Source organism: Lucilia cuprina, chromosome 6 (assembly GCF_022045245.1).
Source record: "Lucilia cuprina isolate Lc7/37 chromosome 6, ASM2204524v1, whole genome shotgun sequence".
Lineage (NCBI taxonomy): Eukaryota > Metazoa > Arthropoda > Insecta > Diptera > Calliphoridae > Lucilia > Lucilia cuprina.
The window spans coordinates 22,550,940-22,569,690 of NC_060954.1; the positions used below are offsets into that span (position 1 = coordinate 22,550,940).

General features: G+C 27.3%; 1 protein-coding gene across 1 annotated transcript in view; it reads right to left on the reverse strand.

The window, feature by feature from the left end:
* The window catches only part of LOC111687599 (protein slit), a 56,706-nt gene that overhangs the window by 20,803 nt on the left and 17,152 nt on the right, over positions 1-18,751 (reverse strand). Inside the window, 13 exon segments of the mRNA XM_046955406.1 lie at positions 6,060-6,278; positions 6,647-6,800; positions 6,881-7,038; positions 7,603-7,818; positions 7,896-8,039; positions 8,109-8,250; positions 8,316-8,551; positions 8,671-8,814; positions 10,121-10,192; positions 11,983-12,054; positions 12,546-12,617; positions 16,153-16,498; positions 16,990-17,355. Of these exon segments, the coding sequence (XP_046811362.1) occupies positions 6,060-6,278; positions 6,647-6,800; positions 6,881-7,038; positions 7,603-7,818; positions 7,896-8,039; positions 8,109-8,250; positions 8,316-8,551; positions 8,671-8,814; positions 10,121-10,192; positions 11,983-12,054; positions 12,546-12,617; positions 16,153-16,463 (1,940 nt within the window). The 5' untranslated portion in view covers positions 16,464-16,498; positions 16,990-17,355.

The following is an 18,751-nucleotide window of genomic DNA, read 5'->3' on the forward strand; positions in this document are numbered from 1 at the left end:
CGGCTTTTCTAATAGAATCATATTAACGGCCATATCTGACTTCAAAATATCAGTATAACGAGTCATAAACTAGTTTTTTTTAAAATTTACTATTTATAGTACATACATTAGACCGACTCACAAAAAATAGTGCTTGAGTTACCCCCCTCAAAATATTTGCTGTTATGTAATATGATGTCAAACAAAATATTTTCGGTTAAGTGTTGTCCATTCGTGAGCTGGACAGTTTTCAAGAAAATATTGTATCGGGACACGATATAATAAGTATCGTGTCCCGATGCCGTTCCTAAGCTGGATCACTTACAAAAATGTACCTTTTTTGTTATTTTTTTAAATTTTACAGTATTTTTAAACCAAAAGGCACAAATAAAAATCAAGTAAGGATTTTTATTTTTTGAAATTAATTATAAAACTCATTATACGACATTTACCTTTAAAACATAGTAAGAATTATTAGGTTTGAACAGAGTTTAACAGATGAAAGGTTTTTTGAAGCCAAGTCTAGTGAAGCGCAAAATTGAGCATACATTTTATTTTTATTAGTGAAAAATCTAACAATTTTAAATATTTTGGAATAATGTAATTATGAGTGAACGGTTATTTATGATTACGGCTTTTAAACCCATTTCAAACCATACCCCATATTGGATATTTTGTTTCAAAACAAAACAAAAATTAACAAAAAATATTCCCAAAATACCTTTTTTAATTTGGTCCAGCTCACGAACGGCAATCGCTAGACTTAAAATATTTTCGGAATCATCAGCCGATTCCCAAAATATTTTTTGATTGTTTATTCTTCAAATGTTACTTTTTGAATTTTCTATAATATTAAAATTTTACATGTAGGAACCTGAATAAAATGTTTTGAATGTACCAATATATTTCCCATACCTTTTTTAATCGATTTCTTCAATAAACTGTTTTTGATTTTTATAATAAAAATTTAAAATAAAAATTATTTTTGGTTTTTTTTTAATAATACTCACTCAGTAATTTTTATTTATTCAAACAAAAAATATAAATCAATCAATAATTTTTATTTTTCACAACAAAGAATAAAAAAAATCACCTAAAGAATTTTCAAAATTTGGTCGATGATATCAGTGGTAAAGAAATTTTACCAATTTTCTGTTAAACTCTGTTCAAACCTGATAATTCTTACTGTGTTTTAAAGGTAAATGTCGTATAATGAGTTTTATAATTAATTTCAAAAAATAAAAATCCTTGCTTGATTTTTATTTGTGCCTTTTGGTTTAAAAATTATTAGTGTTTTTATTATTGATTTTTATTTGAAAAAGTTTTCAGTAATTTTTACGGAAATTATAAAAAATACAAATCAAAAGCAATTTGTATTTTCTGAGAAATGAAATACAAACTAAATAAAATTTTTAATTTAACAATTACTGTCTCTGGTATTAATACAAAGTATTGTATTGGGAATGGGTGCATAGTATCTCATAGCTACCATCCAAATATTACCACGAAATTGTATTTTTATATATAAATAAATCCAGTCACATTTCACCTATACAAGGATTAATTTAGAAATTCAACATAACGCTAATAACACAGGCCAAAATTTTTAACCCAGAGTTCAAAGTATACTTTTCTAAAAAGTTTAATTTTTTAATGCTAAAAGAATATACTTTCAGATGACATACAACATTTTACAAAAAAGTCTCGAAAAAGGGACAAAAATTGCGTTTTCTCAAAACTTAGGACATAATATCTCAAATCCCAAAAATAATGGTGAACATTCGAATTCAGGACTGATTAATCCTTTAGAAGCATCTAACTTGGTCTTAGGGTTTCGACTTTTTAAACATTTTGTCTGATAATATTGAAGATAATATTTTAGAATTTAGTTATACTGGTATTTTTAAGTGAGTTATGTATGTACAATGAAATCATTTGTGATAGAATCTTTATATGGGGGTAGGATCAACTATCGACCGATCCTCATATTTTACTAAAGCCTTTTCGTTCCTAAAAAATTGCTTCATATCGAATCTTATTGTTATTGGCGCTTTTTAAGCCAGCTTTTATTCGAATAATTTTAAACAGGAATAATTGACATGTTGGAACACAATTAAAAAAAAGTATCGAAATAGCATCAAACAGCTAATAAGAAATAATTTTTGTCACTTTTTCCCGATCCCGATCTCGCCATGAAGGGATATAACTTCATCGCGAGGCAGATGTTACAAATCGTAATTGGCGACGAAAATCAATCTTTGCAAAATAAATAATCGCATTTTATTCAAAAATGGTTCTTCCCTGTGACAAAAAATATTATAAAGTATCTACTTTTTTTTAAAATTTTGTACTATGTATATTGGAGTTTAAATGTAATTTTTCTTCACTTCAAAACAAATTACAAATTGTGAAGAATGCTCTGTAATTTAAAAAAAATTAATGGGAATAATTTCAAAAATGTACAAAAAATTAAAAAATGCCTTAATTAACGAAAAAACAAACATAATCTGAACATCGTTGTTGTTTTCTGACGTGTTCTAATTTTCTGACGAAATGTAAAGGTAAAGGGTATAACTAAAATATTAAATGTTTACAAATTAAGGTATCTTACGGTGAAGCTCACGAATTGACTAGACTAACACTTGTCTAGTCAATTCGTGAGTTTTGAATGAAATAGTCTATATGAAATAGTCTTAAAAGTGAAGGATTAGATGTGTTAGTGAAAAAGTAACTCTAAATATACAGTGAATCAATTAAGTAATTTTCCTATGTAAATTTTATAAATTTTAAGAAAAAACTTTATCTGAACAATTATTTTTAGCAAAATAAAGCAATTTGTTTGTTGTATATTTTAATTTTTTCCATAAAATTAAAATCGTTATATTAATTAACGAGATTTTTGATAAAATGTGAACGTATTGTTAATTTTTTGGGTCAATAAAGTATTTTGCCTTTTTAGGTTTTTTGTTCATTTTTTGAATATTTTTATAAAATTTAATATTTTTATTACTCATATATATTAGAATAACATTTTTTAGATATTTTTTGTATTGATAAACAACACTACATTACGGAAACTTTATCTATTTGGGTAGTATTGTGTAAATTTTATTTAGAATTGTATGATATTGATTCTTATTCAATAGATCTAACATGGGGACATCACCATATACCACTATAGAACTATTAAATGCTAAAATCTTGATTTTCAACCTCATATTTTAAATTCTTTATTTTATGAATAAGATACAGTAGACGTATTTGGATCTGGATAGTTATTCTTGATTTGGGTTCTAAATATATATGTATTAGGTGAAAAATATTGCTTTTGTTGACGTTACGTTATGATAACCACCTCTATTTTAAAATATCTAAATTAGGTATTTTTTCTGTACTACACGACAGTTCACTTTACATTGGTTCCAAGCATCCTAAGGTCTGTTTAGAGGTCTAAATTTAAACATAGTGTTCCTCCTAGTTCGTATATAGATTTTGAATAAGATAAATCAGGAGTCCAATAGTTTTCCTTGGATACAAGTCGCCTCCCATTGGCAGTTAAAAATTTTGAAAGAGCACACAGTGCGTTTTTTCTAATAATTCTTTGGATCATTTCATCTATTACTCTATTTTATATTTTTTAATGTTATTTATAAAACATTTCATTATTATATTTTATTGATTTACACTTGTTCTAGAAATCTAAACTAATTTTTATATCGATATCGATATGTTTAGGCAAATAAAATCACCCAATGAGGATATGATTTTTGCAAATCGCAATTGAAAAATACTTAACACTCTTCCTTTTAACAATAAAACAATAAATTCCAAAAACAATTAAAAAATAATTTGAAAAAACTCAATGAAATTAACCGGAATTCTCAATATGCAAAATACTTTATTGACATGCAAATTCTGATGAAAAATAATAAAATGCAACAACAAATGCACCAAAATTTATATTTTAATATTTTTTCTAATTTTTTCCATTTTACACAATCTCTATTTTTAATTGGAAAATATATATTTACTTTTTACCCGTTTTTTTCGAATTTTATTTATGAAAAAAAAAACAAAATTCTCTTTAAAAAAGGTAGGCAACAAACTTAGTTGATTCACTGTATATCAGTAATATAAATGTATGTATATGTGTTGGTGCATTCTAAACACAGAGTTTATAATTTCTTTAAAATTTTTTCGATTTTCAATACCAAAAATTTAAACTCTGTAAATATTCAAAAACAACAAGTGTAATGTCAATAATTAGGAAAAATATTTTTACTAGTTTAAGAAAATAAATAAAATTTTATTTAAAGTGCTATAAAACTATTTAAAAAAATAATAGATTTGTTGTGGTTAATCGTAATTTTTCGCACGATCCTTTAATGTGAGTGTAATTTCCTATATGTGAGATTCGGACTACTTATTATACTTTGGATTAGGGATTTAATTAATATTAGTCCTTGAATGTTGTTTTTGAGTACTCAGTTAGTTAATTTTGTTTCCCAATTAAAGGCGGTTTAAACTTGAGCATAAAATGCAAGCTGATGAAAAAAAGTAATAAAATTTTTATAAAAATAAACAACAAAATGTTTTATTTATTGATTAGTATAAATTATGGAGACTTCACAATATAAGTTTTTGGTTTTCATTAATTTTCATATTACATTTTTTATAAAACATGCATTGTTTTGATAACAAACTATGACGTTTTCTATTGTTTTGTATGGCAACACTGCGAAATTTAATATTGTACTCATAAAGAGCACCTCCTACGATCACACTTTACATTCGTAAAGTCTAATGAAAAAGTAAAATGAAATTCCATCCGTATAACAAAAAAGAGAATAAAAGTCGTATGATTTATATTTTTTGTGTTTACACGATTGGTATAAATTAATAACGAAGTAGGATGGACATAAAAGAGCTGTTTAACATAAAAGAGTTGTCATTCGGTACCTAAATCTAAGAATGTATTGGTAGATTTTTTGTACAATTATTGGAGCTCCAATTTTTTCCTATATGAAAAAAGGAGGTTTTTATTTGTGTCACGCTTCAGGAGTTTTTGTTAATTATTTTTATTTTATCCAAATTTTTAATTATTTTGTTGTCACGTTTTATTTTTAATTAAAAGAATACATAAATTTCGAAAATATTATTGACAATTTATTTCAGAATTACAAACTTACGGATTTGAATATATCCCTCAACTCATTTCAAACATTGTAATTTATATTTTTTCCGAAAAAACCTTGAAAGTATGAGTTATAAACCTGACATCTATTAAACGAGATTTTCAACGGAATTTTTAATATTTTTGTGACACGAAAACCATTTTTAAGTGTTTTGAGTAGACAAATAAAATTGTTTATATAAAAAACTTGAAAAATTAAACCTCCTTCCAAAAACCTATATAGGTTTTATATCATGAGTAACTAGTGTAATTTTTGCATTCAACATTGCAACATTATTTGAAAACAAATAGGAAAGTATAGTCGGGCATGGCCGACCATATAATACCCTACACCATGAGTATATTTTAAAAATTTTTAATTTTGCATAAAGAAACTTTTGTGTTTAATTTTACCTTAATTCCAAGGTATTTAAGCAATTTATTGATAAAAAAACAAAATTTTCTCAATGAGACTGTATATAGATGAAATATGGGTCGATCCTCGGTAAATTTGATACAAATGGTTACAAGTTTGTGGCATTAAAAATCCAATTCGGGAAGTACGGTTGTATGGGGGCTATGCGAAATAATGGACCGATTTCAATCATTTTCAATAGGGACGAACCCTGTGCCAAAAAACATGCTTGGTCCAAATTTCATCAAATTATCTTGAAAATTGCGGCCTGTACCTTACGCACAAGGTTTACATGGACAGCAATTCCTCAGCTTCAACTTTATAAATCCTTTTTAAAACATAAAATCAGTTGAGAGTCAACTATGTTTTTAAATTACAAGTGCTTAAAGTTACAAAACATATCTAAAGATTTTGGCAAATATTGTAGGACATCCCAAGTATTTATTTTTGTCGCATATTGTAATGAAGCAGTGAAATTAAAATGGTACTTACAAGGTTTTAAGTTGATGCAAACCGAAAAACATTTTGTTTGAAATTTCTTTTATTTTGTTCTCTGCTAATTGAAGATCTTGAATTCGAGACGCCCCTTCAAAGGCATTTGTTTCGATAGCTATAATTTGATTTCGTTTCAAATCTAACTTTATTAAATGTGGTAAACGTCCAAATAATCCATCAGACTTAATTCTTCCCAACTCGTTGTCATTAAGTAACCTAAAAATATACAATATTTTTAAATACCAAGTATGTACATATGTGTAAGTATTAGGTAAATTAATTATACATATATTTTAGGGTTATAACTTTTATAAAATTTTTTGTGAGGATTCAGAAAATCCAAAACAAATTATTGAAATATAATGGAAATTGAGCAAAATTTTACATAAATGCGCTAATATTTAAATTAAATGATATTTTAAATATATTCGCAATTGTTGTAGACAATCATATGATCGGCAGTACTCACATACCTTGGCATATTTTGCATTTTATAGTGCATGAAAATCTTGACCCTGGTTATAACCTTAAAATATGTATATATAAAAAACATAATTTTATAATTATGTTTTTAAATAACTTACAACTCTGTGGTATGTAATGGTATATCGCGTGGAATTTCTTTTAGGCCACGGCCAGAGCAATCAACAATTGTACCATCACACTGACACATTGAAGGGCAATCTGTTTCCATGCGACACTCTCCAGAAAGTTTCATTCTCATCTCATCCCAAGAACCTAAAAGAGAATTTATTTCGTATTAAAAATGTTTTCTTTTGCTGATTCGCTTCAAAAACATTGCTTCCATATTTACTTACACTTAAATTTTTCATCTCGTAAAGTTTCAATCCGTCGACGATGCATACGCTTAGGTGATTCACATCGAGCACCACTAGTTTCAATAGGATTTTTGTGCAAGTAGTCGGCTAACCATCTAAGATTGCAATCGCACACAAAAGGATTCTTTGCTAAGTGCCTGTATATTGATACATATTAGATTTTAATTAAATAAATATTGAAGTTGAAGAAAGAAAGTGATATGTTTTTGGAGTAAATGGGTTAATAATACTTGTAATATCAAAATTGTGATTATTACTTTATTTAGAAATGTTTATAGACTGAAAAAAGTCTACAGACTGGAAAAATAAAAAGTCTATAGACTATCGATAGGATTAGTATGTACACTAGAGATAAGACAAGTCTATAGTTTAAACAATAGAGTATCTCATATACAAAAGCCTAGTCTTAGACTAGATAATTATTATACATTTTAAAAACAACTTTTTTCCTAGTATAAAGTTGATTTGACTTATTAACATTAATAATTTGAATCTACTTTAGCTGATTTTCAAACATTCCAAATTTTGCCTTGTTGTTATTATTTTTTATTAAAATCTGAAATTCGGTTGATATTATTCTGCGGAAATCTTTGAAGATTGATTTCCACAACGACTTTCTTATTATTAAATATAATTTACTGAGATGTAGAACCTGACAGAAGTATACACTTACATTAACGGTTTTTCTATATTATACTTACAGTGTCTGAATGCTCTTCATTGCATCAAAAGTTCCATTTGCTAAAGTCTGAATGTTATTATCATATAATGAAAGTAAGCTCAGGCTGTGTAGGTCTCGGAATGCATCCTTACGTATACAGGAAATTTCGTTGGCATTCAGAAGTAGCAACTGAAGGGATGAAAGTCCCTTGAAAACACCAGATGGTAAATCCCTAATTTTGTTCCCATAGAGAACACTAAACAGTAGACATAATTTATTATATATATTTTTTTGGGCTTTGACCGATTTAATTTTTTTATAAATAATACTTACAGTGTTGTTAATGATTTTAAACCGCTTAGTGCATCGTGAGATATTCTTGATATATTATTATTGGATAAGTCAATACGTCGTAAACGTCTAAAATTCGCAAAAGCTTTTGATGGAAGTTCCGTAATAAAATTTTGTTCCAAACGTCTATATAATTTTTACAAGATGTTATTAACAATTTAATTTCATACACTCTTTTCACTCAGTGTTACTTACAATTCTGTTGTGTCGTCTGGTAATGTTGCTGGAACACTAGTAAGGCTTTTTTCGCGACAGTCCACTATTCCATCTGCACATCGGCATGGATGAGGGCAACTATTTTCGAGGCCACATTCCAGAGGTGCATTTTCGGTAAGGCCTGATTTTTAATAGAAGTATTTAAAAAAAGTTTTGATTTGAATGGGTAAGTAGGGTTTGGATTACCTGAACATTTAAATTCTTGATCATGTAAATCTGCAACGTTTTGACCCTTTAGTTGTGATGGTGATTGGCATCTTGTGTATGGTGCCAACCGAGGTGCACCGCGTAAATATCGCGACAGCCATGATAAATGACAATCACAGGATAATGGATTGTCCGATAACCGTAATGCTCGCAATCTGCTCAACCCACTGAATATATTGTGAGGTAATGTTGTAAGATTATTGTTGTTTAGAGTGCTAAGAAGTAAATAAAAATATAAATTGGTACATTATTACATTATTTTATAATATATGTCAATATTAAGTAGGACTGTTAATTATATATATTTTTGATATATATTTTTGTTTAAACTTACAGTATCTCAAGATCGACCAGACCCTTAAATGCATGTTCATCCATACAAGTTATTTGGTTATTGTCTATCTGTAGGCTACGTAATGATTGAGCTCCCTTAAAAACTCGGCGACCAACCGTGGTAATTGCATTATGTGATATGTCTCTATTCAAATTGGAATTTTAAATAAGCATATAAACAAATGAATAAAAAATAAATAATTTTTAATAGTATTAAATTTGATTAAAATGTAGGATTCAAAAAACAAGCAAAAACAGTAAAGGAAATGTTACCACTTCTAAGATTATTTTCAGAAAATAATTTTTAACTATTAAAGTTAAATTATTTAAATTATTATATAAAAAAATCATGCTTATACAAGTAAAACTATCAAATTTGTACTGCAATTTCTAGAAAATGTTCAATTAAGATTGTTTTCGAAATAAAACTAAATTTAAACGGTTAACCGTTAGAACAAAAAATATGTTTTATAATAATAATCTATCTAATATGAACTTTGTCGAAATTTAGTATAAGAGTATGTTCACACTTATCACATATTTGAAGAAGAATACCATACACCACTATAGAGAGGAGGATATTATTCGTTTACGTTGTGTAAATGTATACCAATCGGTTCAGAATAATTTTCTTAGTTTTAGACTTGCATAGTCGACTATTCTTCGTCCGTCCATGAAAACCATGTAATCAAAGTTTTGGTCAAGATTTCTTTTGCACATTATTTCCTCGGTACATTATTTCCCAGCCGAGTATGGCTTTAGAGCTCATAACTATGTCAAATATGAATGTAATTTCACCAACATGAGCTTAAAACGGTTTTATATGATTAAAAATTATACTACAGACATTTGTGAAATGCAATTCGCTTCACTATTATACATATACATATTTTATATTCTATAAAAATTATTTGTATTTTTAAAAATAAAACACTCCTTTAAATTTAACTTTTCAAAACATTTTAATAATACCTAACCTAACATAACATAAGGTATTTATTTAATATTGTTTGGGAGATATAAGAAATGTGAACATATTTTCTAATTTCCAACTTTGTTAATCATTGTATGAAAAAAGTATCATCGAATAATATGCAGTAATTTATGTAAAAAGTACAGAAAAATAATTTTTCTGGTTTTAAAATAATGGTTCATAAAGTTTAACGTAGTGTACCGATTTATTCGATTTTTATAAGGAATTCACTAAAGGATTTATAATAATTCTGTTATTATCAACATTACTTGTTTGTATGGTTAAAATATATCACAAGGAAACTATCTTTTATGGAATTCACTAAAGGATTTATAATAATTCTGTTATTCTCAACATTACTTGTTTGTATGGTTAAAATATATCACAAGGAAACTATCTTTTATGTATACAAAGAAAGGAAAAACTATACTATATTCAATTCATAAATCAGTATATGTATATATTTTTCATTACTTACAATCGCAAAAGACTCGCTGAACTTGTAACAAAGTTATCAGGTATTGCCTTTAGTCGATTGTTGTTAAGGCGTCTGCGTAATGATGTTGTGTTGTAGTAACAATAGTAATTTATAGTGTGAAGTGTTGATTATTCATTCCATTTACGAACATGGAATATATTATGAAAAATAATAAAAACAATTAAAATTAAAAAATGCATAACATAACTATAATAAATTAAACTAAACAACTTAATTAAATTAAGAAGTTCATCATTCATAACTTAAATATGTAATGTTTAAAAACGATTTAAAACAGAAAAAGTACATAAATATATTTTGTCAATGTTAACGGTAGTAGATCGTAAAGGCCTGCACATATCAAAAATAATGCAACAATTTGCAAAAAAATTGCGTGTGTTTATGATGCGTGTTTTATGATGGGGCACATTATATATTTTTATACCCTTCACCTTCGTGAGAAGGGTATATATAAGTTTGTCATTCCGTTTGTAATTTCTATAATATATTTTTCCGACCCTATAAAGTATATATATTCTAGATCCTTATAGATAGCGGAGTCGATTAAGCCATGTCTGTCTGTCTGTCTGTCTGTCTGTCTGTTGAAATCATTTTTGTATCAGAACATTTCAAGAAAGGAAAGGCCTTATTTGGGTAAACAGGAATTTTGGACATAATACTAGAATTTTAAAAACATTCCAACTGAATCACTAACTACATATGTATTTATATAAAAAAGCATAGGTTTTTTGGTTATACAGGGTTTCTTTATTTAAATAAGTGTAACTTTTAACCTATTGGTCCTAGCAAAAATTGCCAAATGAGTTTAAATAGACATTTTTTAATTTTTTTACACCTTGGTGAACAATGGGTGAAAAGTTACATTAATTTGAATAAAACCTTGTATGACCAAAATGTCCTTCTTTGACCCCTCTAGCTCCGACTGGTCTTGACCGAAAGAAAAGTGTGTGTTTGACATACTATATAATAATACTAACTTTGGTGAAAATTTCATCCAAATCGATATTTGTTGGATTCTAGAGAATTATCTAATGTCTCTTCTTGAGTTACCCGTCTAAAAATATTCGTTGTTGTGTCGCTTAAGGGCCCTTCAGACGATCACACTTTACGTTCGACAAGTCTAATGAAAAAGTAAAATGAAATTCCATCCGTATAACAAAAAAGAGAATAAAAGTCGTACGATTTATATTTTTTGTGTTTACACGATTGGTATAAAACAATTAGTCAGATGGAAACAGCTGTTTCACTTTTTTATATGTGTTTACATAAAAATACATCCCTGATCTAATGAAACCGGCTTGTTTTTTGAATCATTTCAAAAAATGAAGAGAGCAATACGACTGTCAAATTTTCCATCTGTATTCTCTCTCAATGTGTGATGGTTTCATTACATATTGCGTTTAGACGATCCCATCCGTACTCTTCTACACAAAATTTTGACAGATCATATTACTTGTGTGATCGTGTAAAGCCGGCTTTAGAGTTGTCCGTTCCCGAGCTGCACAGTTTTTAATAAAATATTCTAAGGAGGCCTGATTTTACACTTTATGAGAGTATCCATAATAATTTCAGCCTATTGATGGCCATTCGTGAGCTGTTTAAAATCTGCAAATTTGGCAGTTGAAACGTTTTTACGTTCATGTTCGATTTTCCTTTAAACACTATTATTTAAATAATAAATTTATATAGGTATAAAAATAAAAACTTAATAATTTAAATATTTTAATAATATTAACATTGAATGTTTAAGCAAAGCTACTTATTTATTTTATTAAAAATCGTCATGCAACTCATGATAAGCATATACATACTTATTTATATAATTATAGAAGTGTACTTACAGTCTTTCCAATGAAATTAGATCTTGTAAGGAACCTTTCTCTATAGTATGTATATGGTTGTCGGTCAACTGCCTGTAAATTCGAATTATTGTAATTTTAAATAAATTATTAAATACATAGGTTATATGATGCAAACTATATTAAGTAAATGAATTTCTTATTAATTCCTCCGAATAATACATTGGAATACTGTCATTCGGGAAAATAAATTCCAGAAAATGCATACATATTTGAAATACTCGGAGATGCCTTTTTAATACAATCGAAATATCGAATGATATACATATTATATCAAAAAATATTTTTTTAATTTCCAAAATAATTTTTTTCAAATTATAAGATTTTGGACAATATTGTTTAAAATAATAAAGAAATAACATGACTCGTTTCAGAAAAATTACATAAACAATTTTTGTAAAATTTTTCAAAAATGTTTACCATGAACTTTTTATTTGATAAATTTTTTATACATTTTTAAAAACTATTGTTTATTAACATTTCTTTAAAACGTTAATTAACAAGAGTTTTTTATGATTTTCCAGCATTTTTATTATAATACTTACAGTATTCTTAGTTTAGTCAACCTTTGGAAATCAGACTCAAAAATCACAGTTATATTATTTCCTTGCAAGTCTCTGTAAAAAAATGAAAAAATTAAACAAATTTATTATTATTCTATTAAGCAAATTATCTTTTTTAAAAAGTATTTAAAGATGATATTTTCAATTAGTTTTTCATATTATTTTGAAACAACTTTTGATAACAAACTGTATAAACTGCATTCGCATTAATATCGCAGGTATATTTAATATTTTTCAATTTAGCACTCTTAGGCCAGTTCTAATTGAACGGGAGCTTGGATAAACCTATGTTAAGGCTGTGATATGCACGAAAAAATATCATGAAAAGGGTCGGAATTTTATGTCCACTACTTTGGATAACCACAATTAAGAACATCCTAAGGACTAAGGTCAAGGATCCAAACTATTTATGAAACAGGTAAGATGAGCCAAATAAAATGTCTACCAATACGGAACGCCGGTTCTTGAACAAGATATAGCTCATAGAGGTTTGACACAACAAAGCTAGAAATCTATAGGCATATATCCAACTATGGCATTCTGACTTCATGAAAGCGTAATTATACCAATGACTATGACCACTACGTCGACCAACAATGTTTAATATGTCTGCATGTAAGATATTTAAAGGCAAACGAATCTTTTCTTCAGACGAATTGACTAAAGGGCTCGTCATCTATATATATAAAAGAGTAGCGAAACTGACTGACTGATTCATCATCGCACAGCCCAAACGGCTGAACTTAGAATCATGAAATTTTGACAGTAGATGTGTTTTTGGTTATGTAGATCCACTATGGAGGTATTTTTGGAAATTTGTACATTTACGGGTAAAAAGTGGGAAAAACGGGTAAAACAGGTTTTCTTAATTATCTTACACAATATTAGTGATACAAGAAAAATTTTAAATGCACCTGTTTTTAAATTCGTACTTTTAAGGGGTAAAAATGTGTAACAAAGGTGATTTTGGTACCTTTTTTGACCCTTTATAAGTTTTGAACTTAATAACATAATAAATTTTTTCTAAATATTTTTTAAAATTCAGTTCTTTTTGGGTGTAAGAGGGAGAAAACTGTATTTATTGTACTTTTTTTTAGCACATTAAGAAAACTTTTTCGGTTTATTGAATTATTCCTATTAAATTACGGACTAACTCTATAATAATATTATTGTAATAAATTTTTTGCTATTTCACTAGGAAAAAAAGTACCAAAAAGAGAAAAAACGGGAAATTTAATTTTATACATTGAACCAATTTTTATAAAATTTTAAAAAGTAGTTTATTTACTCACACAAAATAAGCTATTGGTATATTATTTTGGAATTCGAGTACTAAGGCCTATATAGGACCAAATTCGAGTAAATTGTTTGGTACCTTTTTGAAAACACAATTTTTCTCGAACAACTGAATCGTTTCAGTTTTATCTGTTATATAGATTTAAATACGGAACATTTTATAAACTTAATTCTCGAAAAAGTATATTTCTAAGCGAAAAGAAGAAACATTGAACACAGAAACATAAAAGTTTTTATTAAATGATGATCTATTAGAGGTATTTTATGGTACTTTTTTCAAATATTACTTTCAAAATTTTCTATAATGTGGAAGCTAAATGAATGAAACTAAAAATACAAGCTTCTTACTGAATGCGAATTTAATCACGTGATATTGAACGTATAAAACTGAAACATTAAAAAAATGTTTAATCAATTTTAATTTTCTATAAAAGTAAACAAAATTTTGAATATATTTAATTTTAGTTAGGGTAGCGAAGCACCCAGTGTATGCTAGTCAATGTATAATAGCTTGATAAACATCCTCAGTAGTTTGTATATTGGTACGTTTTATTATTGACCTATACTAGCATAACTATACACAATGTTTTTCAGATTCTGACGAAAGTACAGTTAGAGAAACACTGGAAAAGGATTTTTATACAAATCATCATATATTTTATTGTTATAATAAAATTAAAAATTGTAATCCAAGTTATGCAAATGCATGTTTTTATGGTGCGTCGTGTGGTCTCAACAATTAAAGAATTTTGGCATCGATTATATTTTTGCACAATTTACCCATAAGATGGTTTGATTTTAATAGCATATTCTAGTTATTTAGTTCATACTTATCATATGCTTTTATATATTTTTTATTTAATTAAAAATTCTGTTGAAAAAAATTCTCAATAAATATATTGGAAAAATACATTTTAATGAAAAACGTGTGAAAAAGATGGCCCGAAAAATTATCCCAAAGACAAAATATAGTTCCCCAGTTTTAATTAATTTAAATATTGGCCCACAGATAAAATAAAAAATTAACACAATTTTAGGGCAGTTTTTCGTAGTGAAATATTACGCCATATGTGTAAATAAAATTTCATCTCTAAATTTTGTATGCGGTTTTTGGAAAATTTTTCAAAAATTTTATTAAATTTTTAAAAGAAAAAGTGGCCTAAAGTAAAATACACAACTAGTGGGGAGGTTACTTATATAGGGTTTGTGCTGATGTTTGTTTGTAACATACAAAAATATTCGTCCTAAAGTATACCAATCGGCTTAGAATAGTTTTCTAAATCGATTAAGCTATGTCCGTCGCAATTTTCAAGATAATTGGATATAATTTGGCACACACCATTGGGATCAAGGATAAAGCCTGCTCGAGCATTATTATATGTAACCATTGCTACCCCATTTCTTAACTTTCGAGATACGAAAACATCACTTTTGTTTATAACCACAAAGATGGGATGCCTTTGTTGAGTCACAACAGTTCATTTTACCCAGCACACTTCTCATTTAATCCATGCTCAACTTTACGAAAAAATTTCGTAACTTCTATTTTCGTAATACATATTTACAAAAATTTCGTGTATAATACGAAATATTATTTAATAAAACCCTATTTCTACGAAAGTACGAAAAGCTTTCGTAATTTTTTTTAAATTTTAGCGAAATTAAACATAATGATATTAATTATTTTATGATTAAATAAAACTACAACATTTTTATAAAATTTAAGAAAAAGTCTCGAATTATTTTCATAAAAAATTGAAAATTCGTGTGGAGAATAATTTTGAACTAAAATTAGAAATTTTTTTTTAAAATGAACAAAAATGTTTGAATAAATTTATATTTCGTAAATTTTACCATATTTATTCAAAATTCTTTTTTTTTTCAATTTATGTAAATTAATTTTTTCAGGAATATTTTGCATTATACTAAAATATTTCGTACAATTTCGTATATATTACGAAAAAATTTCGTGGTGCGAAACAACGAACGATTCGTATAATGTACGACATTTTTCGTATTATTAGGCATGGATTTTTTTTCAGTGTAGGTATACGGGTTGGCCAAATATTCAACAGTTTCCTTTTCGTTTTAACTTTTTCTGTCATTCGGACTGTAGGTAATTAGAGTGTTTCTTTTTATTTCAATGTAATGTAGAAACATAAAAGTGTTTTAAAACATCCCTTAAAATTGTGCTATAGCATTCATTTTATACAGTAATAAATACAGTACATTCTCAGTAGTGTTTGAAATTTTGTTCAATAAATATCTTTTAAAATTTAACTAGTATACTTACAATCTTTCAACATCGGCTGATATTTTACGAGGCACCTGTGTGAGTCCTCGATGTGAACAATCCACAGTTAATCCATTGCATGAACATACACGGGGACAACGAGATTCACTAATTGTACCTAAACTGCCTCCCGGTATATGTATTCCAACTGATGCTCCTCCAAAAGGTTCTGCTGTTATCGATAGCAGTGTCCATGACAATACTAATACAAAACCGAGTATTTTTCGAAAAAATGGTCTTTTTTGATTCGAAGTTGACCAGTTACACCTCGTTCTACCTTTACACCGCAATGGGGTTTGATAATGTGTCATAATTGAACATTAATGATTTAATTATAATTACCACACTAACAAAAATAGAAAAAAAAATATATTTATTATTTTTGTTATTTTTGTATACACTTGTTTTTTATTTAATTTATTTAAATTTTAATCATTACAAAACACTGTTTTAATGAGTTTTCCACTCAATTCTAAACTTTTTCTTATATTAAACACTCTTCAATTCAATTTAGACAATTTCTAGATAATTGTTGAATGTAGATATAATCGAATACATACATATTTATGTATCTACTGCTTCTTTTAAAGAATTAATCAAAATCATGCATTGTTTTTGTTGTAAGTATATACATATCTATCACAAGATTATTTTTTTTAAAGCAAATTCTTATGTTGGTGACGAGAATAATTGTTAGCTTTATTTCTTCTACGAACTAGATTAATACTGCGTTCGCTTCAAATTTACACAAGTTTCTCTTTTAATTTATATCACAACCGATGGATATACGCACTTTTCGGACACTGATATTTAAAATTTTTGTATAGTACTACGAACCTTATACATCGAATTTAAAAACAAGCCCTTGTTCTCTCACTTTAATTGTTCGACAATAAAGTTAAAGTGATATGTAAAGAGTGAGAGCAAACGAGAAAATATAATAAGCGAGAGAGATGTAACGAGTGTAGGAGGGAAATGAAAACAAAAGACACTAAGTAGAAAAATGAGAGATTTGAAGATCCGCTCGATATGTCTGGTGTTTACAAGTAGGTAGCTGTCGAGTATCGATCGTTGCCTGGGAATGCCAAGTGTAGTAAATTTAATGGTGGTAGCACAGAAAGAAAACAAATGTTATCCGGAGTGTTTTTTAATTATTCTTTTTGATGTTTTTAAAAATGCCCTTAGGTACGCGTCGATGAACATCTGAAATAAGCAGAAAAAATATGATTTTTTATTGATTGTCGATGTATGTATGTATTTTGTAAGATTTTTTTTGTATATGTAGTATGTACGTTAAGAACAGATACGTTTAATATATTTTGCATAGTGCATATATTTACACTATGAACTTAATTATTTATAACATATTTTAAATCACTACTTCATTATCCAAACATTAATTCAAAACACAAGAATGTGCGTTATACATATAAATATATATATTTTTTAGGCCAAACATGTACTAACAGATACAGAAATTCTTACATATGTGATAACCGAAAAATGGGCATATAATATGTAAAATCTATTTTTTGCTCATGAAATTAAATTATTTATTGTCCAATTTTCTTGTTTTGTTTTCTACTTTCGCGAGAAATTTTTGGACTCTTAATTCTCAAATTAGATTAGTCAAATTTTAAAAGTCCCTTAAAATATTTTCGACAATATAGCAGAATTATTAATGCATGGTTTCTTTTTGATGTAATAAACATTTTTTCATATTTTCTAAATTTATAATATGTTCATAAATATTGGTAACTAGCGAACCCTGCGTGATTCGTTACCACATGCAAAATACAAATAAAAAATTACCAAAATGTTTCCTATATAGAACTTTTTCATTAAGCACTGTGTATGTTTAGATTGAACAACAAAAAAGTACCAAAAAAGGCTTCTTGTAGATTATCTTTTATTCAGGTGCCTACATGTTGAATTTTATAATTTTGTAATTACTACTATAAAAAACTCAAAAATACCACTTGAACAATGTAAAAGGGCTAAAAATATCCCTTTTAAAAATGTTCTTTAATAAAAAACGTGATTCATGTGTTTCGGTCCCAAACTTGAAATTTAAAGAGTAACATAAAGAATGTTAAAGTACCAAAGAGTATCCTTTTAAATTTTTATTCAGTCAGAACCTAAAATGTTTGTTTCTGAGTTCAACTTTGTGGAAAAATTTTAACGGACCATTTGAGGATCGATTATGTTATTTAAAAATGTGTATAATGTGCTTTATGTTATATAACATACAAAAAGTACCATTTGAAGAACGAAAAAGTAGCAAAGTGCTACCTCTCATATATTCTCAACAGTCATGTTAAATTTCATTAACAATTGAAATGATCAAACAGTGGAATAAGTGAGATTAAGTTAACAAAATTATATATCAAAAAAAAAAACTTAAACGATTCAAATCTGCAGCTAAATTTTTGTTTGTATCACTGATATTGTGTAAGATTATTAAAAATTCTTTTTTTTCCCATTTTTTACGCCCAAATTTACAAAAAACCCTACTTAGTGGATCTACATAACCAAAAACACATACGCTTTCAAAATTGCATGCGATGATGAATCAGTCAGTTAGTTATGCAGCACTTTT